Source organism: Mobula birostris, chromosome 5, assembly GCF_030028105.1.
Source record: "Mobula birostris isolate sMobBir1 chromosome 5, sMobBir1.hap1, whole genome shotgun sequence".
Classification (NCBI taxonomy): Eukaryota; Metazoa; Chordata; class Chondrichthyes; order Myliobatiformes; family Myliobatidae; genus Mobula; species Mobula birostris.
The window spans coordinates 27,555,291-27,578,213 of NC_092374.1; the positions used below are offsets into that span (position 1 = coordinate 27,555,291).

Below are 22,923 nucleotides of genomic sequence, written 5' to 3' on the forward strand. Positions count from 1 at the left end.
TGTCCCTCTGACTATACCCCTTGCCCATCCTCTGGGTTCCCCCCTCTTGTCTTTCTTCCCGGACCTCCTGTCCCATTATCCTCTCATATCCCTTTTGCCAATCACCTGTCCAGCTCTTGGCTCCATCCCTCCCCCTCCTGTCTTCTCCTATCATTTTGATCTCCCCCTCCCCCTCCCACTTTTAAATCTCTTACTAGCTCTTTCTTCAGTTAGTCCTGACGAAGGGTCTCGGCCTGAAACGTCGACTGTACCTCTTCCTAGAGATGCTGCCTGACCTGCTGCGTTCACCAGCAACTTTGATGTGTGTTACTTCATATATATGTTTTGTTAATTAGCATAATCTTGTGGTTTTGTCTTCTGTTTTATAATATTATTTCTTCATCAATGCAAAGGTTGGCTGTGACACATTAAATGATACTTTTACCTTTGAACACAGAAGATTCTCAATTCAAATCCTGCTCCAGCAGCTTAGGCACTAATATTAAGATGGACACCAGAGTGGAGTTTCAAAACTCCATGCCTAGAAATTCAAATCGATTAGCTGTTTTCTTCAGCACCATGGAATTAGACATGGATTATTCCCGAGAGAGGCAGCAAAATATGATCGTTTCTGGGACATATCCAGTTTCATTGGAAATTCAAGCAAGCTTTCCCACTTACCTGACCAGGTGTATGAAATAATTTAATTTTCTTTTGGAGAAGAGCATAGAGTCATAAGGATACAGTGCCTATAAAAGGTACTCATCCCCTTGGAAGATTTCATGTTTTATTGTTTTATAACATTTAATCAAGGTGGATTTAATTTGGCTTTTTTGACACTGATCAACAGAAAAAGAAACTTTTGTGTCAAAGTGAAAACAATTTTCTACAAATTGGTCTAAATTTATTACAATTATTAAACACAAAATAATTGATTGCATAATTACTCACCACCTTCAGTCAGTATTTAGTAGATGCACTATTGGCAGCAATTACAGACTTGAGTCTGTGCGAGATAGGTCTCTATCAGCTTTGTACAGCTGAACACTGCAGACCGGCCGATTCGGCGGGGGGGGGGGGGGGGGGGTGCCAACGGACAAGAGTAGCAGTCAAATACATTCTGTTTACCCCGAGAAAGATTACAATGACCACGAAGCCTTGCACGGGCACCAGTGCGCATGTGTGACTTGCGCATGCGTGTACGTGCTGATTTTTTCTATAAATCGTTTTTGACGATTCTGTTTGGGGGGGTTGGGGTGGGTGGTGTTAATCACGACCGGAATATAGGTGATAAGTGGCTAATATACTCAATTTTGTTTCTAAAAGGGTTTATCTAACGAATCTAATATTAAACACACAGCGCATATTTTCCTCGCATGAATATAGTGATAAGTCAATTATCAGGGGAGGACAGGGGAGCTTGAAGTAAGTGTTGAAAGAACTTCCAGTAGAAGTGGTAGATGCAGGTTCGATATTATCATTTAAAGAAAAATTGGATAGGTATATGGACAGGAAAGGAATGGAGGGTTAGGGGCTTTGTGCAGGTCAGTGGGACTGGGTGAGAGTAGCGTTGGGCACGGACTAGAAGGGCAGAGATGGCCTGTTTCCGTGCTGTAATTGTTATATGGTTATATAAGTCACTTATAAGTCAATAGCATCATAACATTTTAAGTAACGTTTGCATATTAAACACACAGCACATATTTTCCCCGTATGAACATATAAAATCATTGCAACACACCAATATCGTTGAATCAGTGGGAGCCCTGGGCTTGTTTTCCTGCAACAAGACGGTCCCATCGAGCGGTGATGGGAGGCAGCGATACTCGAACGGGGTTCCTTATGTCCAGTCTATTCCGCAATTTAGTTTTCGTTGCATTCATTGCAGAGATACATTGGAAATGGAAGCAACGTTTTCAGTACTTTCACGGCTATCTCAGGATATTTAGCCTTGACTGTGATCCGGAATGCCGGCAGAGATGTTATGCCAAACATCAGCCCGCCGTCATTTGCAAGCTTGAGGAGTTGATCTCCTTCCCGCGCTGACATGGATGATGCGTGCATAATGGCCTTGCGTGCGTTCAAGCTCAACAGCGCATGACAGGGAATGAGGAAAGGTGCAGCTGACTCATATCGTTTCATATCACCAAATCATATCGTTTCCTCACGGATCGGTAGCACATGCTTTGCGGCCTGGTGGTTGGGGACCGCTGCTTTACAAAACAGCTCAAGCTCTGTCAGATTGCATGGGAATCATGAGTGAATAGCCATTTTCAAGTCCAGCCATAAATTGTCAATTGGATTGAAGTCTGGACTCTGTCTTGGCCACTCTAGGACATTATCTTTGTTGTTTTTAAGCCATTCCTGTGTAGCTTTTGCTTTATGCTTGGGGTAATTGAGTTGCTGGAAAACAAATCTTCTCCCAGGTCGCAGTTCTCTTACAGACTGTGTCAGGTTTTCCTCCAGGATTTCCTTGTATTTTACTGCATTCATTTTACCCTCTACCTTCACAAGCCTTCCAGGGCCTGTTTCAGTGAACCATCCCCACAGCATGATGCAGCCACCACCATGCTTCATGGCAGGGTTGGGGTGTTTTTGATGATGTGCGGTATTTGGCTCATGCCAAACTTAGCATTTAGTCTGATGGCCAAAAAGCGCAATTTTTGTTTTCATCAGACCATAGAACCTTCTTGCAGCTGGCTTCAGAGTCTCCCACATGCCTTCTGGCAAACTCTAGCAGAGATTTCATGTGAGTCTTTTTCAACAGTTGCTTTCTCTTAGCCACTCTCTCAAAACGCTGCAATTGGTGAAGCACCCGAGCAATAGTTGTTGTATACGCAGCCTCTCCCTTCTCAGCCACTGAAGCTTGTAACTCATCCAGAGTTATCACAGGTCTCTTGGTGGCCTCCCTCACTTTCCCCATCTTACACAGCCACTTAGTTTTTGAGGACAGCCTGCTCTAGTCAGATTCACAGCTGTGCCATATTCTTTCCATTTCCTGATGATTAACTTAGCTGTACTCCAAGGGATATTCAGTGACTTGGAAATTTTCTTGTATCCATCTTCTGACTTGTGCTTTTCAATAACCTTTTCACAGAGTTGCTTGGAGTGTTCTTTTGTCTTCATGGTGTAGTTCTTGCCAGGATACTGACTCACCAGTAGCTGGTCCTTCCAAATACCGGTGTAGTCTTACTACAATCAGTTCAAACACCTTGACTGCACACAGGTCACCAAAAGCAGATCTCCATTTAACTAATTATGTGACTTCTAAAACCAATTGGCTGCACCAGTGATGATTTGGTGTGCCATATTAAAGGGGGTGAATACAGGCAATCAATTATGTTTTGTTTTATATTTTAATCTAGATCACTTTGTAGAGATCTGTTTTAACTTCGACATGAAAGAGTCTTTTTCCGTTGATCAGTGTATAAAAAAAGGCAAATTAAATCCATTGTGATTTAATATTGTAAAACAGTAAAACATGAAAACTTGCAACAGGAAGGGATTGAAACATAAGAACATCTAGGTCCCTCCGCACTTTGCTCATGTGCAATCTTTCTTCATTTTGTTAAAGGTCTGCCTTCAGTTTTCTTCCACTGCAATGCAAAACCCCCATTTGCCCATTTTTCCCCCACTTATCCTTCTGCAATCCAATGTATCCATGATTCTTATCCATTTGATATGACGATAATATGGTTCTGATTCCCTTCCCCTAACCAAAAACAGGGCTCTGATGTCATAGCTCCTAATCCACCCTCTCAACTCCATCCCTGAGCACAAGGCTTGTGGTGGCTGATGTCCCATAATGCACTGCACCTGAGACCTCGGCGTCAAGGAGGAGTTAAGGGGCTTTGAAATGGAAGTATAAATAAATCTCTTTTTGCATGGGTGATGAATTTTGGCAATTCTTTACTTCAGAGAATGTGGGGCTAAATCATTAGATGGAGTTAAGGTGGAGGTAGATCTTGGATACCTGCATATAATGGGAAGGCTGATTAAAGCAGGGCATTAAGGAAAACGAGGGATGAGTCCTGCTTGGATTTTAAAATTGAGTTATTGGGTAGAGGCATCTTTGGAGATGGCAGACCATTTGAGGATAAAATACAGAACTGGAGAAAATGCATTCATTTACAAATTTAAAAAAACTGATTAAAAGGGTCCTAAAATGGTGTTCTTCATAGTTCAAAGTAAATTCTTTAGCAAGGTACATGCATGTTACCATTCGCTACCTTGAGGTTCATTTTTTGCATGCATTTACAGGAAAACCATGTCATACGATGGAAGTCACGAGAAACTATATGTAACCAGACAAAGAATGACAAACATCCAATGTGCAAAAGAAGGCAAAATGTGCAAATAAAAAATAATACGGAGAAGTTAGGTTATAAAAGTCCTTGCAAGTGAGTCTGCAGGTCGTAGAATCAGAATCAGGTTTAATATCACCGGCATATATCTGAAATTTGTTAACTTTGCAGCAGCAGTACAATACAATACATGATAATAGAGAGAAAAAAGAAAACTGTGAATTATGGTAAGTATATATATTAAATAGTTAAATTAAATAAGTGCAAAAAATGGGAAATAATAAAATATTGATGTAGTGTTCATAGGTTTGATGTCCATTCAGAAATCAGATCGCAGAGGGGAAGAGCTGTTCCTGAATCGTTGGGTGTGTGTCTTCAGGCTCCTATACCTCCTTCCTCAATGAAAAGAGGGCATGTCTGGGCGGAGGTCCTTAATGATGGTTGCCATCTTTCCGAGGCACTGCTCCTTGAAGATGTTCGATCACGAACAAGAGAAATCAGATGCTGGAAATCCAAACAACACACAAAATGCTGGAGGAGCTCAGCAGATCAGGTAGCGTCTATGAAAAAGAATACAGCTGATGTTTTGGGCTGAATCCTTTCTTCAGGACTGGAGAAAAAAAGATGGAGTCAGAGTCCATCTGACCAATTTTACAACTCTCTGCAGCTTACTTTGACCCTGTGCAGTAGCATCCCCTCTCCCCATACCAGACAGCAATGCAGCCAGTTAGAATCAATTCAGAGTAGCGACAATTGAAGTTATCTGTCCCAGCTCAGAAACCTGATGGTTGTAAGGTAATAACTGTTCCTGAACCTGGTGGTGTGGTCCAGGTTTTCTGTACCTCTGACTCCATGGTAGTAGTGAGAAGAGAGAATAATGAAGGAATAATTTTGCATCGAATTTTAATGTTATTTTTCTGAAGGAAGTGATGTTTTTAAAGGAGAACGTTAATTATGTATTTTGCATTTCTTGCAGTGGAATCTTGTCTGTGGCAACAATTGGAAAGGACCTTTTACTGTGTCAGTGTTCTTTCTGGGAATGACGTGTGGTGCTTTTCTTTCTGGACATACCTCAGACAGGTACAGCCAGTGTAAAAAGAATGTACTCCGTCTGTGGGTAAACCGAATGACTATCAAACCTGATAGAATGTGCATGGAACTGTTCATTTGATAATGAGCTCTCCGAAAACAGAGAAAACATGACTTGTTTTTATCAAGGCTGAAATAAAAGGAGAACTTTATAACACTTCAGCAGTTTAAGCTCATGAAAGCTGATGGAATGAATCTGATTTCTAAACAGAATAAGATTTTAATTTGCATTTGTAACTCAAAGAAGGCACTATACTTGTGTGCACACTTTCCCCTATATAAAACCAATCAGGTTGATTTGAGTTTGGATTGCATCAAAGCTTTTTTTTCATATTTCCTTTTGACATAGAGGTGTGCAATTCAGCCCAGTGAGTGCATGCTGGCCCTCAGAGCCATCCCATCAGCCCCATTCTCCAACTAGTCTTTCTCACATGCCCGACGGCACCCCCTGATTTTCCTATCACCCACCGGCACCAAGGGCAATTTATAACAGCTATTTGACCCACCGATCCACAGTCCTTCGCAAGAAGTACCATTTAAACAGGTAGGAGCAAAGCTGCTGTAGTAAGACAGAGTAAATCATCCTAGAACTTGTAAAATACAAGTAAGGCCTGACCCAATTCAAACCAAGATATTTTATCAGTGTAGTATAGTGATGGAGCAGTTAGTACTGTTACCTCACCGCTTTGAGGACCTGGGTTCAGTCCTGGTTTTGGGTACTGTCTACGTGTTCTCTCTGTGACTACAATGGTTTCCACCACATGCTCTGGTTTCCTCCCACATCCCACAGGTGTGCTGTTATGTTTATATCTCCTGTCAGAATTTCAATAAGGTTGCTCCCTTTGTGACTCCCTGGTCTGCTCTTGGTCCAATCTTATGGTCCTGGCTGCACCTCCCTGTCTTGTGACTCTTTCCCATGCAAGCACAGGGAATGCAATTCCTGTCCTTTCACTTCTTCCCTTCCCTTCCCTTCAGCTGCCATCCAGATAACAGGCGATTGAAGGAAATCAGGGAATGAGAAAAAAAATAATGGAAGAACATGTTAGCATTGTGAGCTGTAGGTGTTACACACAGCAGTTGTTGGAAATCCAATGAAAAATCTTTCCCCTGAAGGATTAATTCTGTTTTCTTCTTCCTAGTTTTTGCCTGAGTTATTAAGTATTCCCAACAGTTTCTGCCCTTATAAGACCATAAGACATAGGAGCAGAATTAGGCCATCTGGTCCATCGTGTCTGCTCCACCATTCAATCATGGCTGATCCTTTCTTTTCTCTTCCTCAACCCCAGTTCCTGGCCTTCTTCCTGTAACCTTTGATGCCATGTCTAATCAAGAACATATCAATCTCTGCCTTAAACACACCCAACGACCTGGCCTCCACAGCTGCCTGTGGCAACAAATTCCACAAATTCACCACCCTTTGACTAAAGAAATTTCTCTGCATCTTTGTTTTGAAAGGGCGCCCCTCTATTCTGAGGCTGTGTCCTCTTGTCCTAGGCTCTCCCACCATGGGAAACATCCTTTCCACATCTACTCTGTCTAGTCCTTTCAATATTCGAAAGGTTTCAATGAGATCTTTGGTCATCCTTCTGAATTCCAGCGAGTACAGACCCAGAGCCATCAAACGTTCCTCATATGATAACTCTTTCATTCCTGTAATCATCTTTGCAAACCTCCTCTGGACCCTCTCCGATGCCAGCACATCTTTTCTAAGATGATGGGCCCAAAACTGTTCACAATACTCACCAGTTCTTATAAAGCCTCAGCAACACATCCTTGCTCTTGTATTCTCGGCATCTTGAAATGAATGCTGACATGGCATTTGCCTTCCTCAAATATTGCTTTATTGATTATGTTTTATATTTTAGAAAAATCTAAGAAATCAAGGCAGGAACAGCCATATAACCCCTAGAACCAGCATGACTGATTGGTCTCATTATTTCATATGCTAGGTGACCGGCAACTAACTGGAAGCAACTAAGCCTGATAATTCTAAAGACTTAAACATTCTAAAAATGTTTCACTTCATCTTACTATAAAGGGTCAAAAGCTTGTCCTGGGACCACGCCTTTGGTTACACACTCTCCAACTACCCTTTCAGCAGCCACTTTGTCAATCCTCTTCTGAACCTTAATATCACAGAGTCTTGGTGTACCACTTTCATAGTTATTGTTAGCTCCCTGTATAGTTTTCCAGCATTATGCTCTAACCGCACAAAATGGGTGTATAGATATTAGTTCACTAACAATGTGGCTGGCTTTATGTTCTTTTTTCCAACACTAATCTGTATCATCAAATTCAAATTCTATCACTAACAGTGGTGAAATACATGGGCTACATATCTACAATTATTTCCTTTACTCAGGTTGTTACGACAATAACAGATATCTTTGCCACCAAAATCTGGCATTAAGACAGCTTTCCAAAATGCACCAGATTAAGTGCCAATAGTTCTTTGCCATCAAAGCCAGAATGGTCCTCAAATAATGAAAGAACTTCAATTTATGCTTCATTTTGCACAATATCTAGATGTGCTACCGGTCATTGACCATAAGAGCTGAAAAGGTAGGAGCAGGATTAAACCATTCAGCCCAATGAGTCTGCTCCGCTATTCAATCACGTCTGATTTCTCTTCCTTCTCAAACCCTCTCCTGCCTTCTCCCTGTCCCCAGTACTTAGTAAGTAGGCTGTGAGTGGGGGTCAGGAACTGAACTATAACCCTCTGGTTCAGATAACTGTAATTTTAACTAGCTAAGCCCATAGAAATCAGTAACCTTCATATGAATTTGGAATGTATAATGATGCTGAGGTAGAGGCAGAGAAGGCTAGGGTGGGATGGAGTTTCGGGATCCACTAGGACAGGTAAGCAAACAAGATCAGACCAATAAAATGAATTACAATTGCAAATAAATAAAATATATATTTTTCTTTCTTGCTTTCAAAGGTATGGGAGAAAAATTGTTCTCTTTGGAGCAATGCTGATACAAACAATCTTAAGTTTCATTCAAGTGGTCTCTTGGAGCTGGGAAGTGTTCTGTGTACTGTGCTTTTTTATTGGCTTTGCAGATGTCTCCAGTTATGTAGCTGGCTTTGTTCTAGGTAAGTTCAATTTGTGCTATGTTATCTGATTCCAAGTACTGTACGTGCAAAATAAATTGGAGATTTTAATACAACTCGATTACCTTTTTTTAATGAGCATACTTCATTTTTCACTTCAGATGCTTAAGAAACTCTTGATAAATTTATTTATGTAAATTTAACCTCACCTTCTAAATGCCTACTATAATATCCTGAATAAGTTTGTAAAATAGGGCAAAAATTTGTTTAAAGTGATATTAAGGTGCTTTGTACAAAGGATCATGTGTAATTTCCAGCTAGCTTGTCAATGATTTTCAAAGGGCGATGTCTCTAAAAGGCAGCATCCATTATTAAGGACCCCATCACCAAGAACATGTTCTCTTCTCACATCAAGGAGGAAATACAAGAGCCTGAAGAAACACACTTAATGCCTTAGGAACAGCTTCTTCCCCTCCACCATTAGATTTCTGAATGGACAATCAATTAAACAATAAACCCTACCTCATTATTTTGCTTCCCTGATGCACGACTTGTTCAGTTTAATTTTTAATGTCTTTATTGTAATTTATAGTTTTTTATGTTTAGCAAACAACAAATCTCATGACATATGCCAGTGATATTAACTCTGATTCTGACTGCTGGGAAGTGAGTCAACGTTTACAGAACTTAACCACCGTACTGCTGCAGAAAAGGCCAATGTGGAAGAGAGGGTAAATGTGGAGGCTGGGCACTTGATAACATAAAATAATCTGCAGATGCTGGGGCCAAAGCAACACTCACAACAAGCTGGAGGAACTCAGCAGGTTGGGCAGCATCCGTGGAAAAGATTGGTCGACGTTTCAGGCTGGAACCATTGGTCAGGACTGAAGAGGGAAGGGGCAGAGGCCCTATAAAGAAGGTGGGGGGAGGGTGGGAAGGAGAAGGCTGGTAGGTTCCAGGTGAAAAACCAGTAAGGGGAAAGATAAAGGGGTGGGGGAAGGGAGGCAGGAAAGGTGATAGGCAGGAAAGGTGAAGAAAGAGTAGGGGGAAAACACAATGGGTAGTAGGAGGTGGAACCAAGAGGGAGGTGGTTGGCAGCTGGGGGAGGGGACAGAGTGACATAGGGATAGAGGAAGTTGAGGGGGGGAAGAGGGAATTACCGGAAGTTGGAGAATTCTATGTTCATACCAAGGGGCTGGAGACTACCTAGACGGTATATGAGGTGTAGGTCCAGCCCCTTGGTATGCAACACCTCATATATCGTCTAGGTAGTCTCCAGCCCCTTGATATGAACATAGAATTCTCCAACTTCCGGTAATTCCCTCCTCCTCCCTTCCCCTATCCCTATGTCACTCTGTCCCCCTCCCCCAGCTGCCTACCACCTCCCTCTTGGTTCCGCCTCCTACTACCCATTGTGTTTTCCCCTATTCTTTCTTCATCTTTCCTGCCTATCACCTCCCTGCTTTCCCTCCCCCACCCCTTTATCTTTCCCCTTACTGGTTCTTCACCTGGAACCTACCAGCCTTCTCCTTCCCACCCTCCCCCAACCTTCTTTATAGGGCCTCTGCCCCTTCCCTCTTCAGTCCTGACAAAGGGTTCCAACCCGAAACGTCGACCGATCTTTTCCATGGATGCTGCCCGACCTGCTGAGTTCCTCCAGCTTGTTGTGAGTGTTGCTGGAGACTTGATGTTCTCCTCGAGTTTGTGCATTCCCTCCCCTGAAACCTCACCTTTCCTGATCAACATGGAGCTGATGAATTTATGTTGCAGAATTTTGAGGCAAAGACTGCTCAAAGAGCCCGAGATCACAGCATACCACATAAGATTTAAGTTTAATAAAGGAGCTTTGGTCTAGGAAGGGAACACAAATGATTACTTGCCTTAATATTAGCCATCAGAAACAGCATATGGGAGATTGTCATCTTAATTCTGATCTCTGTGCAATGTCCTCCTAGTCCCTTTGTGATTGAAAACAAGTCGTACAGAAATGCTTCTACTTCATTCTGAAACTTGAACTGCATAATCTGCAATGTCATTGGGTGCATGACGAATGTCAGGAAAAAGGTGAATTGTACACAGAAGTGCCAGGGTCATTTTCCCAATTAGACTGATCTACAATGGGGAAAGCGGCCTCAATGAGTGATTTGCAGATTAAAACACACTCAGCTGGGTTCAATTACATTTCTTTACGTGTGTATTTGAAATGGTCACCTAAATGTTCAGCAGTTCAAAGTTCAAAATATATTTATTATTAAAGGTTGTATATGTCACCATAGACTACCTTGAGAATTGTGAATCATTTTCTTCTAGGCACTTACAGGAAAAAAAGATTTGCAATAGCATTTTACAGAAAACTATGCATAGACAAACCTCGGAAGGCAGACAAACAACTAATGTACAAAAGAAGACAAACTGTGCAAATAAAATTAATGCTGAGAACATGGGTTGTGAAGTGTTCTTGAAAGTACATCTGCAGGGCGTGGAATCAGTTTGGATTAGTGGTGATGTAAGTTATCTCAACTGGTTTAAGAGGCTTCTGTATCTTTCGCCAAAGGTAGCAGCCTATTATATCCCAACATCAAATGATTCAAAGTTCAAAAGTACAAAGTAAATTTATTAGCAAATATATGTTGACATATACAACCCTGAGATTCATTTTCTTGCGGGCATACTCAATAAATCCATAATAGAATAATAACCATAGTAGAATCAATGAAACACCATGCCAACTTGGGCTCTCACCCTGTAAAAAAAGAAAGAAATAATAATAATAACCAAATTAGCAATAAATATCAAGAAGATTAGAGAAGTGTCCTCAAAAGTGAATCCATAGGTTGTGGGAACATTTCAATGATGGGGCAAGTGAAGTTGAGTGAAGTTATTCCCTTTGGTCAAGAGCCTGATGGTTGAGGGGTAATATCTGATCCTGAACCTGATGGTGTGAATCTTGAGGCTCCTGTACCTTCTTCCTGATGGCAGCAGTGAGGCAAGAGCTTGTCCTGAGTGCTGTGGGTCCCTGATGATGGATGCTGCTTTCCTGTGACAACACTTTGTGTAGATGTGCTCAACGGTGGGGAGGGCTTTACCCGTGATGGACTGGGCCACATCTGCTACTTTTTGTAGGATTTTCCATTCAAGAGTATTGGTGTTTCCATACCTGGCTGTGATGGAGCCAATCAATACACTTGCCACCACAAATCTATAGAAATTTGTCAAAGTTTTAGATGTCATACCAAATCTTCACAAGCTCCTAAGGAAGTAGAGGCACTACCGTGCTTTCTTTGGAATTGTACTTACTGTATGTGCTGGGGCCAGGAAAGATCCTCTGTAATGTTAACATTGAGGAATTTAAAGTTGCTGACCCTCTGCACCTCTGATCCTCTGATAAGGATGGACCTCATCGACCCCTGGTTTCCTCCTCTTGAAGTTAATAATCAGCCTCTTGGTTTTGCTGACATTGAGTGAGAGGTTGTTGTTGTGGCACCACTCAGCCAGATTTTCAATCTCCCTCCTAAAAAACTGATTCGTCGCCACCTTGGATTTGGCCTATGACAGCGGTGTTGTCAACAAACTTGAATATGGCATTGGAGCTCTACTTAGCCACACAGTCGTAAGTGTAAAGTGAGTGGAGCAGAGGGGTAAGCACAGAGCCTCGTGGTGCACCTGTGCTGATGGATATTGTGGAGGCGATGTTGTTGCCAATTCTAACTGACTGGGGTGTGAAAGTAAGGAAATTGAGGATCCAATTGCACAAGGAGTTATCGAGGCCAAGTTCTTGAAGCTTATCAATTAGTTCTGAAAGATGATGGTAATGAATGCCAAGCTGTAGTTGATAAAGAACATCCTGATTCATGCATCTTCACTATTCAGATGTTCTGGGGTTGAGTGAAGAGCCAGTGAGATGGCATCTGCTGTGCCCTGTTGTACCAGTAGGCACATTGCAGCGGATCCAAGTTGCTTCTCATGCAGGAATTGATATGTTTCATCACCAAACTCTCAAAACTCTTCATCACCGTGGATGTAAATGCTATTGGACAATTGTCATTGAGGCAGCTTACTACATTCTTCTTAGGCACCGGAATAAGTGAAGCAGGTGGGTACCCTGGACTGGTGAAGCGAGAAGTTAAAGATCTCAGCCAGTTGATCACCACAGATCTTTAGTACCTGGCCAGGTACCCCATTTGGGCTGCATGCTTTTCGTGGGTTCAACCTCCTGAGGCAGATCACACATCAGCCTCAGAGACTGAAATCACCTGATATGTGGGAGTTCGTGGTGGTACCTCCATGTTTCAATGGTCAAAGTGAGCGTAGAAGGCATTGAGCTCATCTGAAAACGAAGCCCTGTTGTCACCTATGTTGCTTGATTTTACTTTATAAAAGCCAATAGCATTATGGTTAATTATGTTGGCACACGGGCACAGTTCATGAGCTGCTGCCTCCCAGCTCAGAAATCTGGTTTGAGGATTGGATTCTGTGGTTCATGTTATGATGTGTTTCTGGTTTCTGGTCATTCCTTTTTTAGTTGCTATTTTGGGTGGCTTTGAATCAGGGCGGCCTGCAGATAACGAACACGGAGTTGAACTGAATTATACCTTGATTCTTTTGATTTTGTGTTTTATATTCTGTGTTGTTTGCTTGCTTTTTTTGTTGCTGTTTGCATGATTTTTTTGCATGGGTGGGAGGGGGCTTTGCTGTTTTTCTTTGAATGGGTTCCATGGCTTTCTTTGTTTTGTGGCTGCCTGTGGGAAGACGAATCTCAGGGTTGTATATTATATACGTATTTTGATAATAAATGTACCTTGAATCTTCACTCCTGACCATAGAGAGCTATCTACATGGAACTGTCACATTTAACCTGTGATCGCATGTGTTTCCCAAAGATGTGCAGGTTAGTTGGTTAAATTGGCCACTGTACCTAGATGAATACTAGAATCTAAGAGGAGTTGACAAGGGGAGGAGAAAAAAAATGGGTTGAATGAAGAATTATTGTAAATAGATGGTTTCAGGTAGGCACGGACCCTGTGGGGTGAAGGGCTTGTTTTTCAGTTTAACTCTCCATGAAACTATGACTTTTTGTTGAAGAAGGAGGCCATTTGGGAACTTAGTGCATTGCTATCGGTCCCATTCCAAGCTTACTTCTCCGTAATTTCCATCACAGCTCAATGTCCACCCTGATTTTCCAGCTACCACATTCATTCGGGGTAATTTACAGAAACCAGTTGTAGGAGGGAAACTGGCCCTCTCGGGGAAATCCACACAGTCACAGAGAGAACATACAAACTCTACACAGACAGCACCGGACATTAAGATTGAAATTGGAGCTGTGAGGTGTAGGCTAACTGCTGACCCATTGTGTCACCCTAAATATATAGAGAGCACCCAGCACTGAGAGTTGAGCTGGTCTTGTAGGGACCTCCACACAGGAAAAAATAAACTGGGAACTGGTGTCCAAACTGGGAGAGTTGTACAACAGACTAAAGCTGTCAAAGGTTATGAAGAGAATGGGGTTAAGAGAGATAATAAATCATCCATGATAGAATGGCAGAGCAGACTTAATGGACTGAATGGCCAAATTTTGCTTCTATGTGTTATAGTCTTATGGTGTAATAAGCTGATACAATCATATTCAGAGTGTCATATCTTAGGAACAAAATGGCAGATTCCTCCATTTCTGTCTTTGGGTTAGGTCTGCCCATGGGCAGGACTGACCCCAGAGGTAGCAGCACACCGAAAGACAGAAGAATGCTTTTTAGTTTATAAATAAACTTTATTTATAACAAATTATATACAAGAAATAGAGAACAGTACATGGTGTTCTTAAATTCATCGTGTCATCTAGTCTATACATTCACAGTGGGCAAGTTTATACACTCATAGTGTCATAAATATTATACATTGTAGAAACAATATACTAATAGCACTATAGTCTTTGAACAATATACCCTTCACGTTTTTAGAATGCAATTACATAGGACCCAGTCCTTTGGTGTCAAGTGGCAGTCCTTATAAGATTGCAGTCTTTCTGAATTTTTTTTATTTCAAAAAGTAGACTTCATTTACAAGAAGTATATACAAGAAATATGAGATACTATAAAAAATGCCTCACAGATTAGGCCATGTAGTGGAGAGCTGAATTCCAGAGGTACAGTCAGAATGACTGCTATTGAAGGAGGAGAAGATGGCGGCGTGATGGCAGCGCGCGCGGCCACTTCGGTGGTGATGTCTGTTATTTGTCAAGTAGGGGACTGTGCACAATCCTGATTTGATGGAGACAGACGTGAGAGTGCGGAGGAACATTTGGAAAACTTCTGAAATGTCTGCTTTGCTGCCGCTGCTACTGTGTGGTAATCGGAATCTCTGGAGCAGAAGGCACCGAAATCCTTGGCTTTGCGTGTTTCAGCGGCCGGGGAGAGGTCGAAGGCGCTTGGCAGAGGATGGCGCTCGGGAGACTGTATTGGAGAGGCTGGTCGGAAGCTCGAAGTTTTCAGACGGATAGACTCCGTTGGCTGTGGTCGGCTGCTTCCAAGGCATCGGCAAGTTGTCGGTGCCTGGAGATTTATGGCAGAGAGTTTCTCCCTTTTGCTGCCTGTTATCGGGGACTCGGGAGTCGATCGACTCGGGGACTTTGAGACTTTTTTACCGTGCCCATGGTTTGTTCTTCATCAAATTATGGTATTGTTTTGCACTGCTGTAACTATATGTTATAACTATGTGGTTTTGTCAGTGTTAGTCTTTGGTTTGTCCTGTTTTCTGTGATACCACTCCGGAGCAACATTGTATCATTTCTTAATGCATGTATGCATTTCTAAATAACAATAAAAGAGAACTGAATGTTCTCATAATCTAATTTAAGATAGCATTTCACTGAGGGCGATATTAAGGAAATTGATGTCAACAGGCATCAAGAGAAAAGTACTTCAGGGTTGGAGTAATAACTTGCGCAGATGAAGCAGCACACATGGTGGAGGAATTCAGTAGGTCATTAAGCATCCATGGAGAAGAATAAACAAAGGAAGAATTTCTCTGGAGTGGCTCCAGGTGACTCTCCACCTAGAACAATCTAAGCTTGAATGTGGTCTTTTGGAGTCCATTCCTGCAGGCATGATCCTCCAGGCTATGTAAATATTCCTGAAAATCCTCCTGTAGATACTTTTCTCTTGCATGTAACCTTTAGAATTCACCAGAACCCATGAGTGCGGATAAAATGAGTCAAGGCTCAGATGGAAGAAACAACCCAGAACTCTTATGAAAGTTTATTAGGACTAAGCAATTGACAAACATAAAATAGCACTGAGTATAAACATGACAAAGGATATGACACACACACGCTAAATGCTGGAGGAACTCAGCAGCATCCATGGAAACGTGTACAAGTCGACGTTTCGGGCCGAGACCATACTCTTTTCCATAGGTGCTGCCTGGTCTGCTGAGTTCCTCCAACATTTTGTGTGTGTTGCTTGGATTTCCAGCATCTGCAGATTTTCTCTTGTTTGTGAAAGAATATTACATAACAAATTATATAAGATGCTAAGAATTGTACGATACTAAGTGTTGCAAACTATTTTATTGTAGTATCACCTTTTTGCACCGTACCTCACATAGCTTTCAACCCTAAACTGTACTATGACATCCCACACAGATTTACATATATCTATGTCTGAACCCAACTCATCTCAGCAGTTACATAAAGAGGGTTATTGCCATTTGTGTATTGATTATTTGATTGACATAGCTTCCCTTTAACTGTGCTATCTTTGTCCTGTTCACCTGATGCACGTACATAATGTTTCAACAGAGAAATGTTGGATGTTTGACTACTAGCGCACAAACAAATTGTTTTGTTGAGGAAAAGCCAAAGTGCTTTCAGTATGCTGAAAGATTGGTGCATGGTTTTACTCCAGTGACAAATCTGATTTCAAAAGCTATTGGGGATGCAAATAGTCACCCTGGCGGCATCTGCATCACTCTCGTGTTGACCTGCAAATCTCTCTTGACAATCAGTGGATAAAGAGGTTTGCTTGTATTTTTACAAGCAGGTTCTTCAGTGCTTTGTTTAAGTGTACAGCCTACTTGAGAAGTTCATCCCAGAGCTCCTCAGTTCTTTAGGGTGTACTGAGAAAGAAATTTGTTTTTTTAAAGTTTATATTGGTTTCCTGTGAGTTAAGATAGAATAATGCTAATTTATTAATCCACATGATGCAGGAGTTGCAGGCAATAATGCCATACTAATTTAAAAAAGATAGTATTTCTTTATCATGGAACAGGCCTTTCCAGATCTTCGAGCAATGCTGCCCAGCAACCCACTGAGCTAACCCTAGCCTAATTACAGGACAGTTTACAATGTCTAATTAACCTAGTAACCGGATAACTTCACTCAATTTCACTCACCTCAACATCGAACTGTTCCCAAAACTGATGGGCTCACTTTCAAGGATTCTTCATCTCATGTTCTCGATACTTGTTGCTTGCCTATCTTATTATTTATTATTTTGCTTAGTTTTTTTGTTTCTTGGTATTTACTGTGAATGCCTGCTAGAAAATGAACACTAAGGTTGTATATGGTGCCATATACAGTATGTAATTTGATAATAAATTTATTTTTGAAAATTGAGCTTTGAATTTTGAAATATCTATTGTGCAGTAGCTGCTGGTGAAAGATGTAAACCTGTAGATAATGAAAATACTTGCTCAGTGCGAGGCCAATTTTGAAATTTTCATGAGATAGAGAAATGAGGCTGAGGACGTCTACTGATCATTCAGAGTGATGAAGATTAGAGCTGAAATGGGGCACAAAGTGAAAATCAAAGGAGGGATATGAACCTTAATTATCCAAGAGCAGCGGAAGCTTACGGTGAGATGCACCTTGGGCAGAAGACAAACTTTCTACTGAAGTGCAGGTAGGGGAAGGGTGAAAGATCTATTGATCCTGCAAACTCTGATAACTGAGACAGAGTGAGGTAGTGAAGTTCAAGACAGAGGAGAGAAAAATCAGAAGGCATCATAGAATAATAGGGTTGTATTGCACATACTTGGTTTTGATGGAGGATCTGAAGATGTGGTGCAAATCTGAGTATCTTCGAGCTATCTGTGACCATGGATGGTTGTGATATCTCAGATGGAAGTGCAAAATCCTTGCTGAAGGAAAGATTTAGCCGAATGGCAGCTTTGGTGGATACTAGATAAAGGACAAAAGAAAAGAACATGTAAAAAAAGAAACAGAAACAAGAAATGAATGCAAGTCTGCTGGGGTAAAAACTCAAATTTCCTTTAAGATTGGTATTCCTGGAAGGGAAGTCCAGGATACCAAATATTGATCAATTCTGAAAATGTTGGAAACAGGACATAGAAACACAAAATGTCAGAAATTGAGAGTAGCAAGGTATCAGCTTTGAAGAGAGGGTTGCACCTAAAATTTCAGGGCTGACTAACTTTCTCACAGCCTTTGTTAGGTTTTTTTTATGATGTAGATGTGTTTTTATATAAAACCAATATATTTTTGAAACTAGTAATGACCATTATTACCAATTTGATTTTTAGCCTAAGAGCAATCTGTCTCTGTTTTATTTTAGGATTCTGAATGTTTGGGAAATAGTTCCATTCCAGTTTTATCTTACCCCTTGTTCTTTCTGTGGATTCAAAATCGCTACAATTTCTCATTTGTAATTAACTTAATTGACTGGTCAGATAACAAGCCTGATCTTGCAAGCCCTTTGTCTTTTTTTCTGAATGGCTTTCATTTTGAGAGACATAAGCATTGATTTTGTACTACAACACAAGTCTCAAGTCATATCTCTCCAGCTGGGGCATAATATCTTTGCAGCAGTGCTAACTGGCCGTGGATGCTGCCTTACAACGTTTGCCGAACAGCAACCAAACTACAGGAACATTGCATATCTGATATGGTGGTTTCTCATTCATGTCTGTACTCCTTGTAACTCACACAAAGTGCTGGAGAAACTCATCAGGCCAAGCATCATCTATGAAAAAGGGTATAGTTGTAAAGATGTAGTCATAAGGGTAAAGATGCAGCCTGGCCTGCTGAGTTCCTCCAGCATTTTGTGTGCATTCCTTGGATTTCCAGGATCTGCAGATTTTCTCTCGTTTGTGTTCTGCACTCCTTGTTTTCATTTGGGTTAATATGGTGCATATGCTTTTGCACTATCTGTCTATCTATTTGCTATGCATGCACTGCATTGCTGCCCCAAAGCAAATATCAATGACTGATGTCAGTGACAATAAACCTAATCTGATTCCTATTAATGTGATTAGATAGACACTCCTTTTTTCCAAAGCAACACACACAGAATGCTGGAAGAACTCAGCAGGTCAGGCAACATCTATGGAAATGAATAAACAATCGACATTTCAGGCCGAGACCCTTCTTCAGAACTTGCTCTGGATTTTTTTCAACTGAGATTGCCAATGCTTTGGATCTTTTCATCTCCAATTGCCAACATCCCACACTGATGACCCCTTCTCCCACCTGCAATACTCCTCCTCTCCTTGGACACCCTGCTCTGGTTCTCTGCCTGCTCTACATCTTTTCATTTCGAATTGCCAACTGCAAAATCTTTTCTTTCCATATGGCTATATCTTTCACTTTTGAAACAATCCAATTTCCATTGAAATGATAAAATAACCTCAAGCTTGATTGGCTATATCCCCTCCACCTTTCAGTCCAGATGAAGGGTTTCAACCCAAATATTGACTGTCTTTTTCCCTCCATAGATGCTGCTTGACCATTTGGATTCCTTCAGCATCTCACATGTTGCTCCAGATTCTCTCAACTGAAGTCTCATGTGTCTCTTACACATGGTCACTTTTTCAATATTAAAATGAAAAAAACATTCAGGAAGATTCAACAGGTTATACATACTCAGTCTTATAGATGTGCCAATTATTAAAGGTGCAGAATCATTCCGCTTGGAAAAGGACCCTTTGGCCCAACTGGTCTATGTTCTATTCCCTTTACGCTCTTGACTTCATGGCTAGATTCTGCTGTAACTCCACAAGTTTGCGTATGTTACCACCATAGTGGACCACATCTCAAATTATGGTGAGTTGGAGTCAAGGAAAGAGGTAGAGAGCTTAGTAACAATAACCTATTCCTCATTGTCAGCTAACCAAAAGAGCTGGTCATTCACTAACTTCAGGAAGAGAGCCGGTGCACATGCTCCCGTCTTCATCAATGGTGCTGAGGTGAGAAGGTCGAGAACTTCAAGTTCCTAGGAGTGGGCATCACTAAGGGTCTATCCTGGTCCAACTACATAGATGCCGTGGACAAGAAAACTCAGCAATGCCTCTACTTCCTTCAGAAATTAAAGAAATTGGGCATGTCTCTGTCGACCCTTACCAATTTTTATCGATGCACCATAGAAAGCATCGTATCCAGATGCATCATGGAAACATTTCTGCCTGCGGCCACAAGAAACTACAGAGAGATGTGGACACAGCTCAGCATATCATGGAAACCAGCCTCTTCTCCATGGTCTTGCTATATTTTTACTGCCTTAGTAAAGTATCCGATATAATCAAAGTCTCCACCCACCAGAGATATCCTCTCTTTTTCTCCCTCATCGAGTAGAAGATACAAAAGTCTGAAAGCATATATCACCAGATCGGAGGACAGCGTCTATCCACCATTCTAAGACCTTCATTGATCTTGCACCTTATGGTTTACCTGCAGTGCCCTTTTTCTGTAGTTGTTATATTTTATTCTGCTTTCTGTTATTATTTTTCATTGTGCTATCATAATGAACTTTGAAATTGATTTGATCTATGCAAGAAAATCTTTTCACTGCATCTTAGTACATGTGATAATAATAGACCAATTCCAATTACAGTTCCAGTCCTATTTCCGATTCATCCTGCATGGATAAGTGTGTGTCTTAGCGAATATATGGATGTTCCCAAACCAGAAGCCCTGGATGAAAGAGGAGATTCACAGTCTGCTGAGGGCTAATGTTGTGGTGTTCAAAACCAATGATGTAGAACCCTACAAGAAGTCCAGCTATGACCTTTGGAAGGCTATTGTGAGAGTGAAAAGGCAATTCCATGTGAAGTTAGCACCATAATCAGATGCATGACAGCTGTGGCAGGGTTTACATCCCATTATTTCCCTGAAGGCAAAACCTAACATCATCGAAAGCCGTGATACTTCACTCCCTGGTAAAGACAATGCCTTTTATGCACACTTTAAAAGGGAAAATAACACTACATCTATGCAAATCCCCACAGCATCTAGTGACCCTATAATCGTTATCTTGAATGCTGACGTCAGAATATCCTTCAATAGGCTGAATTCTTGCAAGTGATGCCGACCAACGGTCTGGAGTGTTCAAGGACATCTTCAGACTCTCACTGTTACAAAAGGGCGTCAATCATTCTAGTATCCAAGAAGAGCAGAGTGAGAGGTTAGTCATGACCAGAATTAACTCCTAACTGAAAAAGGACCTAGAAACTGAAAGCAGGTCTAGAGCTGCTCTCCAATTGTTTTTGGTACACCTAGCCAACAGCAAAACCTATGTCAAGCTGCTATTCGTTGATTTATCTATTATAGCTCAGTGTTCAACATCATTTAGTCAATACTAATCAGCTGCTTTCAGAACCTGTTCATCTGTACCTCATTCTGCAGCTGGATGTTCGACTTCCTTATCAGGAGACCACAGTCAGTGTGGATCAGTAATAACATCTCCTTCTCTCTGACCATCAACAGGGGCGGTTTGCAGGCTTAGCCCGCTGTTCTAGTCTCTCTACGCTAGGCACAGCTGTTCTAGTCTCTCTAAGTGAGGCTAAGTACAGCTCAAATGTCTATAAATTCACCAATGACACGACTTTTGTTGGCGGAATCTCAAGTAGTGACAAGGAGGCTTACAAGAGTGAGATAGATTAGCTAATAAGTGGCATTGCAACAACAACCTTGCTCTTAATGTCAGCAAATCAAGGATGTCAGGAGAACACGCACCAGTCCTCATTGATGGGACCATAGGGCAGAGGGTGAGCAGTACCTGAACATCTCAGAGGATCTATCCTGGAGCCCAACATGTTGACACAATCACGAAGAAGGCACACCAGCAGCTCTGCCTCATTAGGAGCTTGAGGAGATTTGGCGTGCTGCCAAAGACTTGCAAATTTCTTCAGATGTGTGGTTGAGAGTATTCTGACTGCATCACAGTCTGGTACGGAGGATCCAATGCTCAGGACTGGAAAGAGTGGAAGAGGGTTGTAGATGCAGTGAGTTCCATCAACATCAATATCATCAAGGCATCTTCAAAACACAGTGCCCCAAGGAGAGAGCATCTATCAATACAAAACCTTGTTAAGGTCCTGCACAGTGAGTATAGGGATTAGGAAAACAGGCTGAAGAGCAGGACCTCCAACGTAGTAGTCTCTGGATTACTGCCAGTGCCACATGCTAGTCATGGCAGGAATAGTATGAGAGTACAGGTGAATGTGTGGCTGAAAAACTGGTGCGAGGGGAAGGGTTACAGGTTCTGGGTTAAATGAAAGCTTATCTGGGGCAGGGGTGACCTGTACAAGAGGGACGTCTGCACCTAAACTGGAGGGAAACCAATATACTGGGCATAAGTTTGCTCGTGCTACTTGGGAGGGTTTAAGCTAGTTTTGCAGGGGGTTGGGAACCAGAGCAACAGGTCAGAATGTGGAGGTATGGAGAAGAAGGTAGATGTCATGGCCAGTAAAAATAGGCAGGAGAAAAGTAAAAGATGTGGTAGGACAGAGAGTTTGAAGTGTGTATATTTTGACGCTAGGAGTACTATGGGTAGAGCATGGATCAGTACATGGGACTATGATGTTGTGGCAATTACTGAGACTTGGTTGAGAGAGGAACAGGACTGGGTGCTTAATATCCCAAGATTTGGATGTTTTAGAAAAGATAGAGAGGGAGGTAGAAGAGGTGGGGGAGTTACACTATTAATCAATGACAATACCATAGTTGTACAGTACTCAGAAGGAATATAACGCAGGGCTCATCCACTAAGACTATATGGGTAGAACTCAAGAATAGGAAGGGTGCAATACTCTGATGGGATTATACTACAGATCCCACAATAGCCACCAGGATATTGAGGACCAGGTATGCAGACAAATTAAGGAAGGGTTTAAAAACAATTGGGTTGTTGTCATAGGGGAGTTCAACTTCCCAAATACAAACCTGGACCTTAGTATGAAAGGTTTAGATGGGGCAGAGTTTGTTAGGTGCTTGCTGTAGGGTTTCTTAAATCAACATGTAGATAATACAAGAGGAGGGGATGTACTGCACCCGGTGTTCAGTACAGGTGGTTGACCTTTCAGGGAGTGCACAGCTAGGGAACAGTGACACAACTCCCTAAGTATTAATATAGCTGCAGATAAGAATAAGTGTGGACCTTGTGGGAGAGTACTAAAGTGGAGCAGGGCAAATTATGAGAGCATTCATCAGGAGCTAGGAAGCTTTCATTGGGAACAGCTGTTTTTGGGCAAGTCTGTGAAAAATCAT

At 41.7% G+C, this 22,923-nt stretch overlaps 1 protein-coding gene across 1 annotated transcript in view; it reads left to right on the forward strand.

Moving 5' to 3' along the window:
- LOC140197577 (solute carrier family 22 member 4-like) overlaps window positions 1-22,923 on the forward strand; it is a 115,528-nt gene that overhangs the window by 27,991 nt on the left and 64,614 nt on the right. Inside the window, exons 2-3 of the mRNA XM_072257711.1 lie at window positions 5,260-5,363; window positions 8,314-8,468. Coding sequence (XP_072113812.1) covers window positions 5,260-5,363; window positions 8,314-8,468 — 259 coding nt within the window. The remainder of the gene's footprint in view (window positions 1-5,259; window positions 5,364-8,313; window positions 8,469-22,923) is intronic.